Source organism: Drosophila elegans, unplaced genomic scaffold (genome assembly GCF_018152505.1).
Source record: "Drosophila elegans isolate 14027-0461.03 unplaced genomic scaffold, ASM1815250v1 contig_814, whole genome shotgun sequence".
In the NCBI taxonomy this organism is placed as follows: Eukaryota; Metazoa; Arthropoda; class Insecta; order Diptera; family Drosophilidae; genus Drosophila; species Drosophila elegans.
The window spans coordinates 3,889,573-3,910,118 of NW_024546167.1; the positions used below are offsets into that span (position 1 = coordinate 3,889,573).

The 20,546-nt window shown below is 39.7% G+C and overlaps 5 protein-coding genes across 7 annotated transcripts; all 5 read right to left on the reverse strand.

The window, feature by feature from the left end:
- Positions 1-57: 57 nt before the first annotated feature.
- On the reverse strand, positions 58-5,128 carry LOC108135325 (leukocyte receptor cluster member 8 homolog). 3 transcript variants are annotated; one of them, XM_041710154.1, is made up of 6 exons: positions 4,898-5,128; positions 3,347-4,797; positions 2,507-3,272; positions 2,247-2,451; positions 1,978-2,185; positions 58-1,919 (listed from the first exon to the last, which is right to left on the reverse strand). In XM_041710154.1, the coding sequence occupies exons 2-6, from the start codon at positions 4,708-4,710 to the stop codon at positions 1,766-1,768; spliced, it is 2,697 nt and encodes an 898-aa protein (XP_041566088.1). In that variant the 5' UTR covers positions 4,711-4,797; positions 4,898-5,128; the 3' UTR covers positions 58-1,765. The 3 variants fall into 3 exon arrangements, with proteins under 3 accessions (XP_041566088.1, XP_017111503.1, XP_041566087.1); XM_017256014.2 differs by having other exon boundaries at positions 4,894-5,128; XM_041710153.1 differs by having other exon boundaries at positions 3,347-4,837; positions 4,894-5,128.
- Positions 5,129-5,645: 517 nt separating this feature from the next.
- On the reverse strand, positions 5,646-7,484 carry LOC108135317 (voltage-dependent anion-selective channel). The gene is made up of 3 exons (XM_017256003.2): positions 6,872-7,484; positions 6,156-6,386; positions 5,646-6,097 (listed from the first exon to the last, which is right to left on the reverse strand). Exons 1-3 carry the CDS (start codon positions 7,375-7,377, stop codon positions 5,797-5,799), a joined length of 1,038 nt encoding a protein of 345 aa, XP_017111492.1. The 5' UTR covers positions 7,378-7,484; the 3' UTR covers positions 5,646-5,796.
- A 210-nt stretch (positions 7,485-7,694) lies between these two features.
- LOC108135319 (voltage-dependent anion-selective channel) lies at positions 7,695-9,395 on the reverse strand. The gene is made up of 3 exons (XM_017256005.2): positions 8,745-9,395; positions 8,101-8,331; positions 7,695-8,052 (listed from the first exon to the last, which is right to left on the reverse strand). The coding sequence occupies exons 1-3, from the start codon at positions 9,230-9,232 to the stop codon at positions 7,752-7,754; spliced, it is 1,020 nt and encodes a 339-aa protein (XP_017111494.1). The 5' UTR covers positions 9,233-9,395; the 3' UTR covers positions 7,695-7,751.
- A 511-nt stretch (positions 9,396-9,906) lies between these two features.
- LOC108135316 (voltage-dependent anion-selective channel) lies at positions 9,907-11,583 on the reverse strand. Its single transcript, XM_017256002.2, has 3 exons — positions 11,101-11,583; positions 10,423-10,647; positions 9,907-10,355 (listed from the first exon to the last, which is right to left on the reverse strand). The coding sequence occupies exons 1-3, from the start codon at positions 11,421-11,423 to the stop codon at positions 10,001-10,003; spliced, it is 903 nt and encodes a 300-aa protein (XP_017111491.1). The 5' UTR covers positions 11,424-11,583; the 3' UTR covers positions 9,907-10,000.
- A 556-nt stretch (positions 11,584-12,139) lies between these two features.
- LOC108135341 (voltage-dependent anion-selective channel) lies at positions 12,140-16,281 on the reverse strand. The gene is made up of 4 exons (XM_017256033.2): positions 16,151-16,281; positions 13,729-14,048; positions 13,112-13,339; positions 12,140-13,047 (listed from the first exon to the last, which is right to left on the reverse strand). Exons 2-4 carry the CDS (start codon positions 14,046-14,048, stop codon positions 12,747-12,749), a joined length of 849 nt encoding a protein of 282 aa, XP_017111522.1. The 5' UTR covers positions 16,151-16,281; the 3' UTR covers positions 12,140-12,746.
- Positions 16,282-20,546: the final 4,265 nt, after the last annotated feature.

Consider the following 20,546-nt stretch of genomic DNA (forward strand, 5'->3'; position numbering starts at 1 on the left):
TGTGATGACGACCTTCAACTGAAAGGTAAAATCCAGCCAACGAAAAACACCAGTTGCTTTCCTTTGTTATGTTTATTTTGCAAGCCGTGGTTATAACTCTCACTATTCATGCAGACGGACTCCCACCAATACTTTGCATGAACATTTGAGAATGCATTATGAAAATCTTGAGTTCTTTTCCATCATTTTTCCAACATTCAAGAAAATTAAAAATAAATATAACAGGTAAGCTTAGCCTAAGAATATACCTTAAAGTCCTAGTCTAATTACTGTAATTAACTATATGGTTTTGAAGAGAAAGTTGTCGCTCTCTCCATCAAAAAATAAAAAGCACTGAATACAGGATCTTAGCCAATTGCTTATGCGCTACCACATGTACTCAAAATTTGTATACAATTTGCTTTAGTAAGACGATTTAAAATTGGAAGAGCTTACAAATGTCGAGCATATTGAGGACTTTTTGACTTCCTTTTGACGGATGATAGCTTGGCGACGGGGAAGACCAGGTTGACTTTGCCATACTCCAAAACGGGGACTTTGAATCTTCCAAAGAATTTACTTGCAGGCTCGTTCTTGTTGTAGTTCTTGGTGGTGGTGGTGATGAATTTGTTGTTGGTTGTATATACAGGTATACAATAGAGAGACAGAACATTAGTATAATCCTTTTCAATAATTTAAATAAGACAACAAACATTAAGCCTAAACCTTAAAACTAGTTTAAAAATGAAGTGATCAGAAGGCGTTAAAATGAGTTAAATAATAATCACAACGAATCAAAATAAACGTTTTCAGCGCACTTGGTCTCTGGGAGTTCGGTGATCGCATCTGTTTTTGTTCGTCCGCATGTGTATTATTTTTTTGTTAGTTTTGCGAGTGTAGAGGTTTAATGGAGCTGTTATTTAAGTCGGTGGTGACCTCTTCTGGGATAGATTCACTTTAGTTCTTGAGTTATTTATGTTCATTAAGAGGTCACGCACTTTGGGTTTCAGGTTAAGTTTTGGTTGAATTCAGACGACTATTTCAGTTGGGAACGTTGCTGGAGTTTGTTGGTTAAAAATATACATAAAGATGGCTGCTTTCTTAAATAAGTTGTTATGTAGACCAACGTTGTAGAGACGAATATTTAAAAACGCTTCCAATAATGCCAATGGTTTATCATATTTTATATCACTTGAGAATATTCCTTGTTGGTAGCCAAAATGTAGATGTTTTCAGCACTTCTTGATCCTTATTAAATTCAATGATCCGGCATGCCTTTTGCAATCCAAGCTCGAAGTTCGGTAGCTCCCAGTGAAAGAATAAATTCGGGGATTCGGCATCAACGTTGATAGTTCACGCCTTGTGATATCCATTGTTAACTTATCCAGAAATTCGGCTACTCCAATGCTAGTCCTTAGCAGATGACTTTGTTCTTATAATTGTACGTTGTATTGATGTGAAGAATCTTGTATCCTCGATTCCTCGTAAAATGGTGATCCCTACAAGGAACAGTAAACTTTCGTGGTCCTAAAGAAACGAAGAATATACAGGCCCAATGATTCAATGAGAATCGATAGCTTGAGAAAGGGATAAAAGGAAATCCTAACCATGTAGCGTAAGGGATTCGCGGTCTATAAAAAAAAATATGTACAAGTGTGTAAAATAGGGCCAGCAGGGGAGTCACATCCGCTTTCGAAAGAGAACACTAATATCCGAAAAGTTCGGAAATCAGGTACAAATTTGAATGGTGGTCTTAGCAGCTAATCTGCTATTTGTGAAATTCGCCTCAAATGGCAATGGCAGCTGCGTTTTTACAATCGACTTGCGCACCATTGGCGGCATAGGGCAAACTGAAAGTGTCGAGCCACTCTTTGCACTTTTCAGAGCTATCAAAGGCCAGGATATTGGTAATATAGTCAACGCTAATGTTGGGACGATAACTGCAAAATATTGTGATTATTAGTAACGATTATTAGCAAAGACAAATCTTTAACTTACGATTTAATAATGACTCGCAAGGCAGCCTTGCGCTCTCTTTCTAGGAACCACTCGATCATGTGGCCGGACATAAGAGGCGCCGTTTTGTACAGGGAAAACAGTTTGCAGTAGTTGCCTTGCGACCACGCAGAGCGGAATTGAAGGGCGTGCGCAATGGCAGGATTATCGCGCTGATCAGCCGTAATCGAACGGAGGACAGTCGTGATGTCTGCAAGTCAAAAGCAATGTTAATTTAAATTGAATGCTCTGAACTGATGTATAAAACTTACCCAAGGTATTCTTTGTGAAAATATAGTAGAGTATGCGATAGGCCGTGAACTCCAAGGCATTGGCGCTCTTGCCGCCAATCTCCATGTACAGCATTTTCAGTTGCGTCTGGCATTGGTTGAACTCCTCGTGGTCTCCCTTTTCCATGGCAATGCGAGCGTGCGTCTCATACACCTCCACCGTAAACTGATCGCGAATACCCTGGACCTATGGAAATAATTAATGTTGCAATCTTTTTGTACCCATAGGTGGAGTCACTTACAGTCAAATCCTGTCTGATGGACTTCAGCTGATCACACGCATAGTGGTAATCGTGATTTGCACGCCATTTTCCCTTTACATTAACCAGGGAGTGGGTGAGCACCTCGACAGGTCGCACCTCCGACGCCGACGGCGCCTTGGTGAGACGCAAAAACGACTTCTCTAAGTCCCTACACGTGCCTACAATATGCAAATCTAAAAGGTCTAAGCCGCCAGCCGCCTCTGTGTCCTCGTAGAAGGCGTTACGATGGTGGTGCTGCTGCTGCTGTTGCTGCTGCTGCATCATCTTCTTCTTGTTCTTGGCCGTGGTGAGACCAAACGGTGAGCTTGCAATGGCGACGACAGATTTCTTGGCGGAGCTGGAGCCCTGCTGTGAGAATCGTGCCGCACGCTGTTGCAAGCGCGCTGTGTCATCATCAACGGCTCCGCCAATGGACGACTGGTTGGAGTAGAAGTGAGGCGGCTTCTTTTTCGCCTGGCCGGAGTTACCTCCGGAGCCCGCGGCCGCTGCTGCAGCTGCGCGCTTGCCCTTCTTCACCAGCATTTTCTGCTGCTTGCGGGTCAGGTTCCCGGTGAGTGGTATGAAATTTAAGGATTCGTTCGAGCCCGATTTGCGGATAACTTTACGCGCCGGTGGACTGCTGGCATCGCTGCTGCGGGAGCACGATCGGGAGCGGGGGGACCGCGAGCGGGAACGCGAATGGGAGCGCGACGGCGAGTACCGCTTTTTGCTCGAGTATTTCAACGAGTTAGACGATGAAGGCGAACTGTAAAGGGTTTAAAAAAAAAGACTGGTTTAGCGTTTGTGTTCAATTTGTTATAGAGACATGACGCAACTCACCGCGAACGACTCCTGGAGTACCTGGACGACGAAGAGTGATGATGCGAACCGTAGCCGGATGACGACTTGTTAAACTGATTGCTTTTCTGCTTGAACTGATTCACGATACCCGAGGAGCTCTTGGCTGTAACCTTTTCCGGCTCTCGGTCCCGCTCCCGCTCCCTCTCTTGCTCCAGCTTCTTCTGGAAGTAGTTACTTCGCTGCGGCTGAGGGGGCGTCACACTGTTCAGCACCACTTCGATGCCATCCCGCTCGCTGTGCACCGTAGGCATGGGCTCGTTGTCCCAGTCCCGCGTCCACAACTCGTTACGATTGGCCGCCGCTATAATCTTGCCCTTTAGGCATATGTCAATCTGATCCTTGTCGAGGTCCGTGTTGCACTTTGAGTAGCAACGGGCCACGTATTGATTGAGGGCATCCGGCCAGGAGTCGTTGGAGGCCATTTGAAAGCTGTTAGGGCGCTTAAAGGTCGATGTTTGCGCAGGAGCGGGAGATGCAGTCGTCTGCTGTTGCTGCTGCTGTTGCTGCTGCTGTTGCTGTTGATGTTGCTGTTGGGGATTCTCTAAGGGAGCCACTATGGCTAGTGGCAATGGTGGTGGTGGCTTGCTTAAATCCGGAGTGGCCAGCACGCCCACATCGCTGGCGCTAATAATGGGCGGTGGTGGTGCTATGGGTGTGGCTTGTGCTTGATTGGAAAACGGATTGCTATATGTTGTTTGATCAAAACTTTTGTTTTTGTTGTTACGCTTGCGCTTCTTTTTGTTGCTGTTGTTGTTGCTGTTGTTATTGTTGTTGTACAATTGCATAACCTGTTGCTGTTGTTGATGTTGCTGCTGCTGCTGATGTTGCTGCTGCTGATGCTGCTGCTGCTGTTGAAGTTGCTGCTGCTGTTGTAGGGGATTGGGGCCACTGGCCAAACGCTTTTGGTTTAAATTCAAATTAAAACGTATTCCCCCAAAATTCTTTTGCTGCTGTTGTTGCTGCTGCTGCTGCTGCTGTTGCTTGTTTTGTCCCGGTGGCTGGCCGATTTTGGGCGGAGGCGGTGGCGGCGGACCCGAAGGAAGGGGCGGCTGCACCGCCAGCGCATTGCTGAAGCCGGGCGGCGCATTCGACGCACTCACCGTCGAGGTTACCTGCTGTTGCTGTTGTTGCTGCTGCTGGTAGCGCATGTAGTACTGGTAGTACTGCTGATACTGTTGCTGGTAGGCGACATTTTGGTTGGCATACCAGGCGTAGTTGCTCCATTGCTGGGCCAGGGCGGCGGGATTACCCCCCTGTTGCTGCTGCTGTTGTTGCTGCTGCTGCTGCTGCATCTCCTGCAGCTGCGGAATCAGGGGCGGCGGAGCACTCATGGCCTCGGACATGGTACTCCCTCTCTTGCGACTTCTCTAAAGGTTGCTTTGCTTTTTTTTTTACCTGAACTTACCTTTGTGTTTTTGCTATTTCAGCCCCTGGTTTCGAAACAAAGGGTACGAAAATGTGGAAAATTCGCTGATTAGTGTGTGTGTGTATGTGTGGTGGCATGTGACGCCATTTTTATTTCTTACCTACTTTGACCTCCGAGAACTTGCACTTTTGACTTTAATTTCCGCGTGTCAAACGCCGTTTTTGCAACGATAAATAAGTAAAACGACTGGGCAACGCATATACCTAAATGCGTGCGCACGAATTCACTCGGAATAATCAACTTTCTGCCTGCTTTCTTCACGATAACTTAACACGTCTGAACAGATGAACTATTTTTTCATGACGAAAATGAGACAGAAGAATCGATGAAGAGAGCTGTCAACGAATTTAGTGTGACCATTGCTTGCTGCGTCAAGAATCCGAACTACACAGCAAATACTGCATTGCAACACTTGACGTTGGGGGTATTCCTGAGACGTTGAATCTTGAAATATTACAAAAAATTTTAACAGCAGCTTCCAAATCTTTAGTTAAAAACTAAAATAACTAATCTAAGACTACTATTAGGATACCTAATTGGGTTTTATAGAAAAAAACCTCTGCAGTTCGAAAAAAAGTTAAAAAGAAAATCACAATTTGATAATTTTTTACTTAATATTTTATAACAAGGTACATTTGAACTTTTAATTATTTTTTAATTATTCAGTTTAAAATAAAAACGAACAGGAACGGCCTCAGTTGAAATTTCTTCTTGTGCTTCATATTAATAAGGCATAGTTTCTTAAATCTTTGCTTGGACTTTTGGGTCATATTTTTAATTTGACCTTTTATAAATGACTTTATTCTTTATGTAAATTGACATACAAAATTAAATTCAGCTTGATACCGATTTTGGATGAACTTTTCTTTTAGCATTGCTTCAAAGAGTTACCATGTTTAATTGTATATAAATTGTATTGTATTGCAATTTGAGTTTTTATAGATTGTTAAAACGTAATAAAAGACACCTACAATTTCCGATACCAAATAATTTGAATGTTATCTCAACAGTGAAAGTGCCAGGAAACGCCAATTCTGTGATTTCCATCAATCGGGTTTACGCCATCAAAAGCCGCATGATACATGACATCAACATTTTCGCCGATTTTCGACTGATAGACAAACCCAATTCTTGAGTCCTCTCGCACCTTAGCCTTTAGCAACGTTCCATTCTGAAGGGCATACTGAACTCCGATCGCAAACTGCTTTACATTTTCTGAGCCATATAGATTCGATTTAATAGCGAATGCCCATCCCTCGCCAAACCGTCGAAAGATCGACCCTCGCAGGTCACCGAAGTTCTCTCTGCAATTTAAATTATTAAAAATTTTTTATTTACTGAACTTAAACAAAAAGATCATACAGCTTAAGGCCCACTTCGGTTATCCCATCGTTATAGGCCAAGCATAAAGCGTGCTTATCGAATCCCTGATCATCTAAGTTGTAAACTGTTCGATATCCCAGCAGCCAATTCTCGATTGGAGCAACCAGGATGTAACCCATACAAAGAGGTTCCTTATAGAGGGGTACCACCAGTTCCACTTTCACAGGATCACGCTCAAAGCCACACTTCAGCTTGGTTTTAAATGTCACTCTATAAAGAAAGCCAGTTGAAATATTTGTCTATGGTAATAAGACTCCTTTAACCCTCTACATGAATATAAAAATAGTAAAGAATTGTTTTTTAACAGTATGTGTTTTTTTAGGTACAAATTATATAGATTTTCCTTTTAAGGGCATAGTTTATTTGATCAAAAATTATTTGACAAATTATAATTTAAAATAAACATATTCTGTAAGAATAAAAATAATATTAAAAAATATTTTTAGCGATAAGATGTTTTTTAACAAAGCCAATTAAATTTCAGACGGCTGCACAAAATTGATTGAATCTGAGATAAGGCAATAAAAAAAATGTCTGAATATATAATTTCCACAGAAAAAATGTTTTATCCATAATAGAAATCGATTTTGGCTTCATATAAATCTACGCTTACTAAAAGTGCCAATTTTCGCAAAGGTTTTTTATCTGGAAAAGCTCTGAAATATGGACAAATACCTAAAATAAGAAGTACTCACTCGTCTTTCGTGCCCATTGTCGACTTGAGGAGTGCATACCACTGACTGCCGAGGCTCATGGCCCGCACTCCAATCTCCGACAGAAATTCGTTGTTGGTAAACCAGCCCAAGGAGACACTACAGTTGCCGATCTCCTGGAATGCCTCCAGTCCCCCAAAGACGGAATCCACGGTCGGATAGCCCTCGCCGAAGCTGCTCAGGTAGCAGTCTTTGTTCGTCCTCGTGGTGCACTGCAGCTGCCAGGCGCCGAGCTTGAATCCAGTGAGGAGGCACTCCTTGGCCAAGGCGCCCACGTGGAAGTAGGAGGGCATTTCGCCCTCTGCCGGAGGTGGGGGTATGATCTCAACTTCAACCTCCTGGTCTGACGCTTCAGATGATTTCTGCTTTTCTGCCTCCTGCTCCTCCTTCTTCTCGTCTGACTTCCCATCTTTGGGATATGTGGTTGGACGGGCGCGCATCTTGTTCCGGCGAAACAAATTGCGCAACCGTTGATTCATTTTCGGCATTGTAAAAAATAGGTATATTACTCAAATAATTTTAAAAAAAATTTAAAATTTTTCTGGGAAACATATGGATTTGAAACTTTATTCAACATCTACTAGCTTACTCAAAAACAAAAGATTTGGCAAATGTAAACAGGAATTTTGGTCTAGTTTTTGGATCCGTTTTGGACAAAAATTTACGGGTGCTTTCACTCTTTTGACTAAAAGTATTATACCACCTGCAAGGGTATTAAAATCATTGAAAATAAAATGTGTTCGGCTGATAAAAAAAAATCATACATCTTAAATCTCTAGCGAATAAAACAAATTTTTAAACGCCATTTAAAGTTAAAAATTTAAAAATTGTATTCCATATTTAAACGACCAGAAACAATAGTCTACACATTAAAATACCAGGAAGCACCGCATTTATGCACACCATTAATGGGATCTTTTCCATCGAAGCCAACGTGAAGTAGAACTTCAATATCTTCACGAATTTTTCTTTGAAATATAAACCCAAGGCGAGTATCTCCTCGAACTTTGGCCTTTAACAACGTGCCAGGCTCCCACTCGTACTGACCACCGATGGCGAATCTTTTGGCATTCACATTTCCATAGAGGTTCGCTTTTAAAGCCACGGCCCACTTTTCTCCAATGCGCTGAAATATCGATCCTCGAAGGGTTTGGAAATTCTCACTGAAATATTGGATTGTAATTAAATTAAACTTGTCGGAAATAACCTACAGCTTTAGTCCCACTTCCGTTGAACTATTATTATAGCCGGCACAGATGGCGTTCATAATAAAATTCCTATCCTGCACATTGAATGCTGTGCGGTAGCCTAACAAAAAGTTGTTGGCAGGCTGAACCAGGATGTAGCCCATGAAGAGTGGTTCCTTGTAAATAGGAACATACAGCTCCACCCTCCCGGGCTTACGTTCGAAGCCGCACTTCACTTTGCATTGATAGGCAACTCTGTAAAATATAAACATCGAATAACATTAAATTTAACCAACATTGTACACCAGTTAACAAAATATGAAGCTGTTTAGCAAACTTATAAACTTAAGCTAATTAATAATCTCTGGAAAAGAGAAGCGCTTTAAAAAAAAAAACACTTAATAATAAAGTTATGTTATACAATGAAATATTTAAGAAGTAGTTATTTTTTTAATGAAACTTGGAACAAGAGGATCTCGTATTTCATAATTATTATTATAAAGTCAAACTAACCGGATTCTCGATGTTTTTTAGCAATCTAAAGTCAAGTTGGATCCTCCGCAATTGCAAAAGAAAGACATTAGAATTAGAAATTTTCTAAGTTAAGATTGCTTATAAAGACTTCAGGGAATTAACCAAATCTAACAGATTAGTCATCTGCGACTCACCCTTCATCCGTGCTGACCACAGACTTCAGGACGGAAGACCATATCCCGCCCAGACCTTCGCCACGTGCTCCAAGGTCGGACAGCATGTCTCCGTCGGACAACCAGGCGAGGGATGCGTGGAAGTTGCCCTCCTCTTTGTAGGCCTCCAATCCGCCGTAGACAGAGTTCCAAGTGGGATAGCCCTCGCCGAAGCTGCTCAGGTAGAAGTCACTGTCGGTCTTCGAATTGGACTGCAGCTTCCACGCGCCAATGGAGTAGCCGTGGACGAGGCACATTTTCGCCAGGAGACCGACATGGAAGTAGGAGGGCATTTCGCCCTCCATCAGCGGAGGCGGAAGGATCTCCACTCTGTTCTCCTCCTTAGCTGCTGCTTCCTTTTCCTGGGTGCCACCACCACCTTCATCAACAGGGTCAGCATCGGAATCCGATTGCAAACGTTTCCGTTTGTTTCTCCTGAACAAGCTACGTATCCTGTCCCTCATCGGCATTGTGCAATTTTAAGTTAATACAACACTGGGAATTTTGGGAGCGTTTCAATTCTGATACAACGTTCAATGCGGCTCTGATTTTGATTTACTCTTTTAACCAAGAAATTAAACCGCAACAAAAAGAACGCTTTAGAACTCGATCCGACTTAGCTAACAAATTGTAAACTGATAATCTGGGTCTAGATTGCGCCATCTGTCGGACTGTATTGCTATTTTTTTACATCAGCGATCTCCACAGCCCTACCTTACGAGCATAGGATAGTGTTTAACCAGCAGAGCAGCGGCAGAGAGGCGGCAAAGACAGTGTTTATTGATAAATACGACCGAAACACACATATACAGCCCAATACCTTATCTTTATCTCGCTTTCTTTTTAAATTTATTTGAATATGTTTCGATATATAGTATGGAATGAATTATGGTTTAAATTTGATTAAAATCAAACATCGAAATCATATAGCTGTCACGCAGAAAAAGATTCGGCGCCAAATCGGCATTTCTTTTATGTTTTTTTAAATGCATACGAACCAAAATATTTTAGTTTTAAAGAATATTTAAGGGTTTTAAATTTTAGAATCAAAAAATACAATTGTTCGTATATGTCCTTTTAGATTAGATAAAGCACGCTCTTCTATATAATTTAATTCTACCAATTAATTAATTCTAACTTATACTTTTGCTACGATGAAAAGCTAAATATATTTGTCATTCGAATAAAGTTAAACCAATTTGGAAATTGAAATCGTTGAGTGACCGGCGTCAAAGCGCTCAGCACTGCAGGGCCACGCCCACGCCGAACCGGTGGTTGCCGTCCTTGAGGCTGTTGCAGTCCAGCACAGCGGATATGGAGCCAGTGATGCCCTCGCGCAGCTTCTGCTCATAGCCCAGGCCCAGCTCCACAGCGTTGTTGATCTTGGCGCGGATGAGGGCGTCCTCCTCCAGGTGGTAGATCATGCCCAGGCTGACACCCACATCTCCGCCGCCACCCTCGGCCTCAGCCGGTGGCTGACCATCGGGACCTGGCTCACCACCTCCGCCGCCGCCTTTGGTGAGCTCGGCACCAACATCGATCTTCTCGCTTGCCTTGTAGAAGAGTGAGGCCAACCAGGTGTCGCCGTTCTTCCTGCAAAATGGAGAAATGGTTGAATTAAAAATCTTCTTCAGTTTTCAAGCCCTTTCCTGGCACTTACAACTCGCCATGGATGGTGGCTGTTTCGTTCGTCCAGCCAAGGGCTACCTTCCAGCCCTTGAAATCGGTGTTCCCAATGTCAAACTCTGCGCCCACGCCGCCCAGGAACTCCTTGTGGCCCAAAACCAGCGAGCAGTTCAGTATCGGTTCCGAGTTTAGTCCAATGTCGGCCAGAAAGTTGTAGTTATCCTGAGCAAAGCCCATCTTAAACTTGGCATCAGCCTCGCTGTTGGCGGTAAATTAATTAAAAATATATTTTAAAACATTAATTCAATTTTGTTTATAGGATAAACGTTGAGATCACAGTGACTATTAAAGCCTGTGCAGGGCAAGTTTTTCCTTATAATCTGGCCACACCCACTCAAACGCCCACAAATTGCGAGTCTCTGTCATATCCCTCTGAGAGTCCAGTTTTTAGGGGGTATATGTTTATTCGGTCAATGTCTATCAACATCCCAAAAACTTTCAAAATCGAAGCATTATTTAAGAAGTTATTAAGTAATTTTAAGTTATGACGTCACTGCATCTTTGAAAAACGGAGTTCAAATATTTGAGAACGCTGCTCGTCCTCTTCAATAGATGGCGACACCTAATAACTGTTAATTGGTAATATCTACTTGTTTACATAGCCTACTCTGCACAAAAATTTCAAATAATTGGATACAACGCCCCTACGTACTTTGATTCCGGCTGAACCTTGGCTTCGAGGGCTAGCATCAGACCCTGGGCCAACTTGTCGCGCTGCATTATTTCGCCGAAGAGCCACTTGTCCGTGCCCCAACGCTCCGTGAGGGTCAGACCTTGGTCCTCGATTTTGTATTTGCTCTGCAGGGAACCGGATACCTTGCTGTTGTCCTGGCTGGCGAAGCCAGTGGTGAAGAACTCGATGCCAGAGTTGGACATGGTTTTGCAGTCGATCTGCCAGATTCCCGGATGGTAGCCGCGCTTGAAGAGATCGCGGGCCAGCTTGCCCAGTTCGGGATATGTCGGCGGTACAGACATTGTGGGCGGAATGTATAGGTGGTGTGGTACGAAAGGCCCGACTGATTTAGGAATTTTTTTTACTTTACGCCTTAACAGCCTCGATTAGTCGAAAATTTGTATACAATGCTGTCTGATATGTTTAGAGATTTGTACAGCCTGGATGCCTTTGAACTGAAATGCATGGTTTCCTTTGTCCCAAAACCCCACATTTTATGGGTTCATTGAACGATATTTAAAGCTTGCAACTTAGTTGATATTTGACAACACCGTTAAAATTTAAACGAAATTCGATTATGAAAAGGAAACTACGAAGATTTACTTTACAGTTTTAACAATTGCTATGGGTTGCAAGATAAAATAGTCCAATATATTGTAAATTAGCAATATAACCCATTTATATAAAATATTACCAAAATATGGGAAATTAACCTAATATAATGCTCTCACACAATACTAGTTTTATTTATTTAACCGATAACTTCAATTAAGAAAGTTAATGCGGGTTTTGTCTGAACGCTATAAACCTAATTCTAGCATTGGATTTATATTGAAACAATGATTGCTCAATGATTTTCCTTGATTAAATGGAAATATCATAACAAAATAACTACCTTACGTAATAACTAACAAACAAACCGAACAAAATTTCAGTAAACGTGACATTTTAACCCAAGTTATTTGAATTCAGCTTTCTGGACCAATCCCGCACTCCATCAACGCTGCAATCATGAACATTAGTTTCTTCTCGATTTATTTCTCATGTAAATGCACAACGAAAAGTTAAAGATTGTTAATAATTATGTAGTTTGGGGTTGTGTGTGTCCTTGTTTTGCCGCTACCCCGAAAGCCCTGGCAACTGAAAAAATGCAGTGCTATTTGAGTCATAATATTCCTTTTAAATTTTGTGTTTTTTTTTAATAGGTAAATGTATTTTTACTGTACTTTTGCCAACAACAAATTTGCTAATTTCAATGCACTAATCAAAGCTACATCCAACGACGACGGACTGGCCGACCAACCCATTGACCCACCCACCCCCTTGCATCGTTTGTTGGCAGTGTCTCTTCTGCAGATTCGGGTGGCTGGGCAGGGAGCGGGCGGATTTGGTGATGGCCGGGTGACAACTGATCCAATATATTCGTTAAGATGTGCAGATTCCCTTTATATTTGACTGTGTGTTGTTATTTTTTGAAGAATATCTTTTCACGTTTATTTTTTGTTCTTGTTGTTACTGCACTGCTCTTGTTGCTGCTGTTGTTGTGGTTGTTGTTCTTGTTGTTGGGCGTGTGGGGATGTTAGACAACGTTCAAGGATTCCTCGACTGGCGGGAAATCAATGGACTTAGGCCTCCAGCTCCAGACCAACACCGATCTTGTGGCCGCCGGCATTGAAGTTCTTGCCATCGACCAGCGTGGACAGAGTCAGGGTGACTCCGTCGCGGAGCTTCTGCTGGTAGCCCAGACCCACCTGGCTGGCGTTGTTGACCTTGGCGCGCACGCTGGCATCGTCATCCAGCTGATACTTGGCGCCGATGGCGAACTTGGTGTTGCTGGTGCCGCTGGCCCACGACAGCTGCACACCCACATCCAGCTTGTCCGAAGTGCGTTGGAAGATGGAGCCACTGAATTCCTGGCCGTCGTTGCTATTCCCGCAAATTAAACTATTAATTTTATTTCTTTTCAATGTGGTCAAATAGTAATACTTACACGGCTGTGTGCAAGACAAAGTCCTTGGTGGTGTAGCCAAGGGCAAAGTTGTTGGTGGTCAGCTTGGACTGTTGTGTGTCAAATGCGGTCTGGTAGCCGGCCAACCATCCCTGGTAGCCGAGCACGGCAGAAGCATTGATCAAGGGGCCCTTCAGATCAATGTTCACATCCGAATCAGCCTTGACGTTCTCATGGCCGTAGGCTACCTTGAACTTGCCGTTCTTGTTGCTATTGGAGGTGCAAAAAATTGTAAATTATTGAACTGCCAAAATCAACATTTCAGAATTAAATAGTTTTTCTAATCGTGACATAATCTTTTTAAAATATAGCTAGAAAGCTTTAGAAATATGTATAACAAATTGATGTTTTAAAAAGTATTCATTCTTGTAGGTCTTGAAAATGTTTGAGCCAATATGAACACCTATATTTATTTTCTCTATTTATAAGATGGCAAAAGATCAAAGTGCTGTATCAGAAAATCGGATCTCTTTTTTGAAGAAAGTTTTAGAAATAGTTTTCTAATATATACAAATATGTCATTTAAGACTGGAACCCCTGGCTTTAACCAATGTTAATGTTTATGTTTACTAGGTTTAGGTACAAAATAGTTTTCTTACCCAGACTGGGGGGCGAAGTTGCCCTCCAGGGACAGCTTCAGACCCTCGAGGAGCTGATCCTGGACAGCGACCTCAGTGTACAGCGAGTTGTCTGTGTTCCACTTCTCAGTCAGGGTCAGGCCGTAGTCCTTGACCTTGTACTTGGTCTCCAGGGAGCCGAAGACCTTGCCCGACTCCTGGTTGGAGTGTCCGGCTGTGTTGAACTCAATGCCCGACGAGGTCTTGGTCTTCAGATCCAGCTTCCACAGGCCAAAGTTGTAGCCTTTGCTGAAGACATCACGAGCCTGTTTGCCCAAATCGCTGTATGATGGAGGAGCCATCTGGAATACAGTTGATTTAAACGCGCCGCCAATTAGTTGGTGAATAATCGATAGTCGTAACGAAAAGGGTATTTATTGCGAAATCATTTCACTCGCCAGGTCAATAATTGCGTGTAACAAACGATGAGTTTTATGGACGGGGTCTGACTTAATCTAATCAGCAACTTGATGATAATTACTTTTTGTTTAAAATTAATTCGATGTGCTCTATCGGCCGTAAAAGAAAAGTGAAAACTAAAAGGGTAGCGAAGAAAACAGCATCAACATGGGCGAAGAATTTCACAGGCCATTTCCTCTTTTCACTTTGGCTAAATGTCAATTTTGTGCGGCAAAAATAAATAAATCAATTTAAATTAGTGTTCAAGGCAGCGGGAAAAGTAGCAAGTGTTCGAGAGGGGTTCAATGCACGTCTGGGGCAAAAGAAAATGCCGAGGAAAAGTGAAAAAATAGAACCAGAGAAGGAACTAAACATACTCATTGATATGATTAATTTGCTGTTAGTCGAACACCTAGAAATACTACTAGTTTATTAAAATGGTTTCTTTTAAATTTAAATTATGACAATTCGCATATGTATTTCTTTAATTTTTCTTTAATTTACAATAACAATACAAAGTGCTGAAGTCTCCAGAGATGATTTGTTTGAAGAGTGTGACTATACCATGATGATATTAGACAGATGATATTACAAAAAGGTCTTATGATTTTTTTCACATGACACACAAAATTGATTATTACTATCTTAAGTATTTTAGCAAGTGTGAACTTTTTTAGTTATTGATATCTATGATTCACTAAAGTAAAAATAGTTCCTATTACTCAGGCCATGGCTGTATACTTCCATGTTTACGTTCCGTACTTTGCTGGCTGTAATTGCTGGTCAGCTCGCTAGGCAAGCGATCATTGACACAGAAGCTAACTGCACATTTTCAGCATCTCCTTTGGTCTCTTCTTCGCTGTTTCTATTTGCGTGACGTCAGGAATGCGATTCACAGTCGCGGTAAGATGATTGAGCAAAGTGCTTATTATTTAAGTGTTTAATCAATATACATTTTAATTTTGTTAGTGCTAAGCGACATTCCAATTGTTTTTTTTTATATTTTTTCCGGCCTGTTTAAATATAATTTTGAAATTTTTTTTTTGTAAATTTGACATATTTTATATTTTACATGTACCAATTTTTCCCTCTGTGTAGGCACAATGAAAAGAACTAAAGGCAATCAAGGCGGAAAATTATGAAAAGCGCAGGCAGAAGTCGTTATGGCCAGCAGCCAAAAGGGAAATGGGATGAAAGTATTCCGATGTCAGGTGATATAACCCGGGCACTAGATAAATAAAATGCTGACCGATGGATTTCCCGGTGAAAATTAATCAGCATCTCGCTGGTGACCTTGACGAAGAGGTTAAAAAGTGGGAGGGCATGCACCCCTTTTTTTCGCCAGTTGCATAACACCAGCGAAATCGATGTTGCCAGAAAAACGAATAGCACGGAATGGTGCCGCCGCAAGGGGTATTGATTTTCCAGGTGACGTCACGGCGTATAGTTCCACCTACACCTCATAGTGCACTCCTCACATGACCACAAACAAACAGTGATAAAGAACAGTTGAGAGTAAATGAAAATGTTTATTGAGCGAGGTGGATGGCAACATGGCGATAACGAACGGAATTGATCAAAACAATTGAAACGAGAGCGCTAACACATTGGCTGCGAGTGTTACGTAACACAAATTTGCCAGGCACTTTTCCATAGTTTTTTTTCTGCCTCGTTCTCTTTTTTTCGCCGGCAGCTGCTGCCAATGAACTGTGCCTGCGATGGTATGTGTGTGTGTGTGTATGTTGGCTGACCGGCAGAATTTCCCCTTCGATTTTCGGTTTATCAATTAATTATTGTGCCAAACACTCCCGTTTGCTGATAACAAATCCCCTTTTCGTCAACCAAAAAGTGCTCAGCCTTCTGCGTTCATGCGCGTGTCTACTTGCAATTTTTTCGTTTCTAGGTTATGAAATCACTAGCACCGAAAACCCGATTTTCGCACTCTATGCGGAGTTTATTCCCTTTTCCCTGCCCTAATGGGGGATTTAGTACGGGCTGTACTTACTTTTAATGAGTTTTAGTTTGGCTAGAGTGTAATGCGAAACGCAGAGGAACAGAGACAACCACGACAAACGTACACCACAAAATTTTGTGATTGCCCGATGGCCGCCTACATCGATGCCAAAATCGATACCAGCATCGATGCCAACATCGATTTAATCGATGTTTTTAAAATACCTGTTCTATCGATATCTGACAGAGATTATCGATGTCTCTAACGATATTTTCTTGCCACATCGATGTTTATTAATCTTTAACTGCGGGAAAGAAAGACATGTAAATTGATAGTATATAAATATATTTAATTTTTCACTGCAATATTATATTGTGTTAAAGTTTCGGAAAAGTAAGGTTTATTGTACTAGGACCCCGAAATTAAGAATCAACTACATCGGTGTTTCTTCAAAGAGGCTGGAGCGTCCTCGATGCTTTCGTATATCGATGTTTCGAGGAACTATCAAGGTTCTTCCACCTCTTCCGATATAGGAACGCGGTAAGTCTTTCTGTTAACGGTTATTTGAAAATGAAGCTGTAATATATACAAATTAGATTTTTCACTGTGCGATATATTAAAAAAAAGCGATTTTTATTTTAATATACAGTGGAGTTTTATTGGTAATGTCTTAATAGTTAGATTCCCAAAATTGAACTGTCTTTACAATTGCATTATTCTTATAACTATGGCTTTTATCGGTGACAGCGACGCTAGCAGCGAAAGTGGACTTCGATCAGAAGATTTGGATTGGTCGAATTAGTGGCCTGATGGGTGGGTTGTCAGGCTGCATCTTTTGTTTATTAAATTTGGATTGGTCAAAGCTTTTATGCTGATGAATGGGTTCTCATGCTGGACCCTTTGTTTAAAAGTTTATGTCTGCTGTCGTCGGTAAAGGCGTGTGAAATGTTTATAATAAGGGGACTGTTGATAACAGGCGTGGGAAATGTTTATGTCTAACGGGAAATGTTTATGTCTGATTAATTTGAATAACTCCTATAGTAGGCTCTGAAATGTTATGTTTGACAAATGAATTAATGGGTATCTCGGGATATACAGGCTGGGTGTTATGTTTGACAAATGAAGTAATGGGTATCTCGGGATATACAGGTTGGGTGTTAGGCTTGATGTCTGGAGTATTTGGTAATACGTCACTCGCCCCTCCTTTAGAACATTCAACATCCTTGTTGAATCTAACAAAAATTTCTTTTTTGTTGGCTAGGCGCCTGTAGGTAAATATGATGTAAGTAGTGATAGTTAAAACTATAATTATTAAAATTTAGAATACAATCCACTTGTAAACTGTTTCTTGCTTTTCTTGATAACTAATTGATTTCTTAATTTTTAACAATGGAATTGGTTCATATAATGTTACATTGGTGCTAGATAATATAATTTTATATTCGTTTATAATCTTTGAAGTAGTAAATTTTATGTTTCTTATTTCTAAAGTGCATTGACTTAATTGTATTATGTTGTTTCCCTGTATCGTTTTGTTGAATATTTCACAATCTTGTTTAATTTGTGTTTTGCTTAAATTATAAGTTATAATGATGTTCGGTTCAATATATTTTATAGATTCATTTTCTGATATAAACGTGTGTTGACAATTCGCTAGTTGATTAGTAAGAATTTGAGAGATACATTGATCAGTGATTATAAATTTTTGGTCTAAACTTGGTGTGTTTTCTAAATAAAAAACAATGTTTTTATTAGTTACAAAATATTCAAAATTATCATTTATGTCAATTTGTCGGCCTATATTATCTGGGTATTTTATAATTCTATATTTTTGGGTTTCCTTAAATGAAGTTGGTATATGAACTAAAATAAAAGTGTCTTTAGTCTGGCTACTTATCCAAGCTGAAGTTTTGATTGCTAAAAGTTTTTCTTCGTCTATATCATCCAACTCTTCATGTTTCAATATTTTAGGATTGAATATTCCTATTCTTGTTAATTGTAATCCCATTTGTAAATCTTCAATATACTCAAGGAAAATGTTTAATGAATATCTAAAAATGTGTAATGCATCCATTTCTTCTTCATCTTTCACAAGTCTTTTTATGTCTTCGGATTGTTTATTTATTATTGTAACTATTTCATTAAAATCTTTATTTTCAATTACTTGATCTTGTAAATTTTCTAATTTATCTTCTAGCTCTTTTTTATCGTCTTCTGTTAATGTTCCAAATAAGTATTTATAAGCAGTTCCTACAATATTAAATAATCCTCGTTTTTGTCTTTGTGTAGAAATAATTCCCTTGATTTCATGTTTTAGTTGTTTTAGTGCTAAGGTAATATCTGGTACGTAATTAAACTTGTTTTCGTATTTCATAAAGTCCTGGTATGTTTCTAATATTTTTGTTTGATTAATCTGTATCATATGATGTTCGTAACTTAAAGGTATTTTTACAATCCCTGTGTTCAGAAGTAAATAACCGTTGTTTGAAGTGATAGGTGTAATACTAATTTGTTGAGCTGTTGTCAATGTTACATTCGTCCACGTCATTATCAAGATCATTTTCAAGATCAGAGTCATTACTGTCAGATTCCCTGGAATGATTAGAGAGATTTTGCGCTTTAGCTTTTTTAAATTTACTTATGTGCTTTATTACTTTATGACCTCTATTAGTTTCTTGCCAATGCTTTTCGTCTTTCTGTTCTAATGCTCCTGTCTTTTTGAATGGGTTTACTAATTTCGCTTTACGTTTCATATCTTTTTCAACTTTAGTATATCTAAGATCTACTTCATGTTCCTCACGATTTTTATTAATTTTATCTATTTTATGTTCTTTTTGTTTTTGCATATTTTTACTCGGTTCCATACCATAAAGAAAGATTTGAGCAGGGGTTTTACCAGTGGCCTCATGGGTTATTTCGTGATTATAGACATAAGTTGCCTTTTCTATATTCATTAATTTGTCTTCAGCATCTGAGAGTGTATTTATGATTCTAAGTTTTTCGTTAATTGTTTTATGAACCCTTTCTATGTCAGCTATACCGTTTTTACTAGTAGTGATTTCAATATTGATATTTTCTTTCTGTAGCCAGTTTTGTAAAGATTTGGATACTAGACCGGGATCTTGATCCATTTTAATAGTTTTCGGTTTACCTATCATATTAAAAATTTTGAGTAATGCTTTTTTACTTTCAATCCAGTCTGTGGTTTTTGTTTCTATGATAGAAATGAATTTTGAATGAATGTCAATACATGTCAAAAATTTACGTTGGTCAATAAAATAATAGTCAATAACATATTTGTCACGAATATTTTGAGTTTCAGGAGTCTTTTCAAAAGGGAGTGCAACTTTTCTGTGCTCTGCTTTGCATAAATTACAGGCCTCGCATTTATTTATTATGTTTTGAATAAGTTTTTGTGCGTCTGGGAAATAGTATTTAGTTTTAAAATCGTCATACGTCTTTTTAATGCCTTGGTGTATCGTCTTTTCGTGTATTTCTAATATTTTTTCGTGGAAGTCTGCATATGTGGACAAGTTGGGTAGTATTACTGAAGTTTTCATTAATTTTGTACCAGTGTTTGGTTTAATTAAATCCATATAGGCTCGTTGAAAGATAGCAAAGTCTTCGTCATTATTAATGAACATAACAAAATTGTGTCCACATATGAATTTTATAATTATATCTTTTGCTAAACGGTCAGTCATGTCACTGTAAATTATTTTATTAATAGTTTTGTTAAAGTAGTGAGTAAGTTCGTTAGTGTCTTTATTTCCTTTTTCAAATATAAGTTGGTGATTAAAAACGTTAATAGGTCGTTCTGTGATCTGTATGCAATTGCCATTATCTTCTTGTGCACTATGCACTGTTGCTGCAGTAGTTTCTAATTCATCATCATTTTGAAAAACTTCTTCAAATTTTTTATCTTTAGTTTCCTTTTTTGTAATTCTTGATAAAGCATCTGCTACGTGATTCTCTTTTCCTTTAATGTATTTTATTTCATAATCAAATTCTCTTAATTTAATTTTCCAACGTTGTAACTTCATATTAGGTTCTTTTATATTATGTAACCAAACAAGCGGTTTATGGTCTGAGCATATTTTAAAACTTCTTCCAAAAAGATAAGGGCGGAAATATTTGGTTGCCCATACTATAGCTAGTAATTCTTTTTCAATAGCTGCGTAATTTAACTCATGTTCATTTAAAGTTCTACTGGCGAAACAAATAGGCTTACCTTCTTGAGATAAAACAGCACCTAATGCATAATTGCTTGCATCTGTAGTTAAATCAAACTTTTTTTCGAAATCTGGATATGTGAGAATTGGGTCGTTACTTATTAGAGTTTTTAATTTTTCAAATGCTTCGTTATAAGTTGGATCTTTAACATTTATTTTGGCTCCTTTCTTTAAACAAAGAGTCATTGGTTTTGCGATTTTTGCGAAATCTTTTA

Coding starts and splice junctions, on each gene's coding strand:
- LOC108135325 (XM_041710154.1), bottom strand. CDS start 4,710: ATGTCCGAGGCCATGAGTGCTCCGCCGCCCCTGATTCCGCAGCTGCAG. Junction 2,186..2,246: donor TTTCACAAAGAATACCTTGG/GTAAGTTTTATA, acceptor TTTGACTTGCAG/ACATCACGACTGTCCTCCGT. Junction 1,920..1,977: donor TTGCGAGTCATTATTAAATC/GTAAGTTAAAGA, acceptor AATATTTTGCAG/TTATCGTCCCAACATTAGCG.
- LOC108135319 (XM_017256005.2), bottom strand. CDS start 9,232: ATGCCGATGAGGGACAGGATACGTAGCTTGTTCAGGAGAAACAAACGG. Junction 8,332..8,744: donor GTGGTCAGCACGGATGAAGG/GTGAGTCGCAGA, acceptor TATATTTTACAG/AGTTGCCTATCAATGCAAAG. Junction 8,053..8,100: donor ACGGAAGTGGGACTAAAGCT/GTAGGTTATTTC, acceptor CCAATATTTCAG/TGAGAATTTCCAAACCCTTC.
- LOC108135317 (XM_017256003.2), bottom strand. CDS start 7,377: ATGCCGAAAATGAATCAACGGTTGCGCAATTTGTTTCGCCGGAACAAG. Junction 6,387..6,871: donor ACAATGGGCACGAAAGACGA/GTGAGTACTTCT, acceptor CTTTCTTTATAG/AGTGACATTTAAAACCAAGC. Junction 6,098..6,155: donor ACCGAAGTGGGCCTTAAGCT/GTATGATCTTTT, acceptor TTTAAATTGCAG/AGAGAACTTCGGTGACCTGC.
- LOC108135316 (XM_017256002.2), bottom strand. CDS start 11,423: ATGTCTGTACCGCCGACATATCCCGAACTGGGCAAGCTGGCCCGCGAT. Junction 10,648..11,100: donor AAGGTTCAGCCGGAATCAAA/GTACGTAGGGGC, acceptor TACCGCCAACAG/CGAGGCTGATGCCAAGTTTA. Junction 10,356..10,422: donor GCCACCATCCATGGCGAGTT/GTAAGTGCCAGG, acceptor TCCATTTTGCAG/GAAGAACGGCGACACCTGGT.
- LOC108135341 (XM_017256033.2), bottom strand. CDS start 14,048: ATGGCTCCTCCATCATACAGCGATTTGGGCAAACAGGCTCGTGATGTC. Junction 13,340..13,728: donor AACTTCGCCCCCCAGTCTGG/GTAAGAAAACTA, acceptor CACCTCCAATAG/CAACAAGAACGGCAAGTTCA. Junction 13,048..13,111: donor TTTGTCTTGCACACAGCCGT/GTAAGTATTACT, acceptor TTGCGGGAATAG/CAACGACGGCCAGGAATTCA.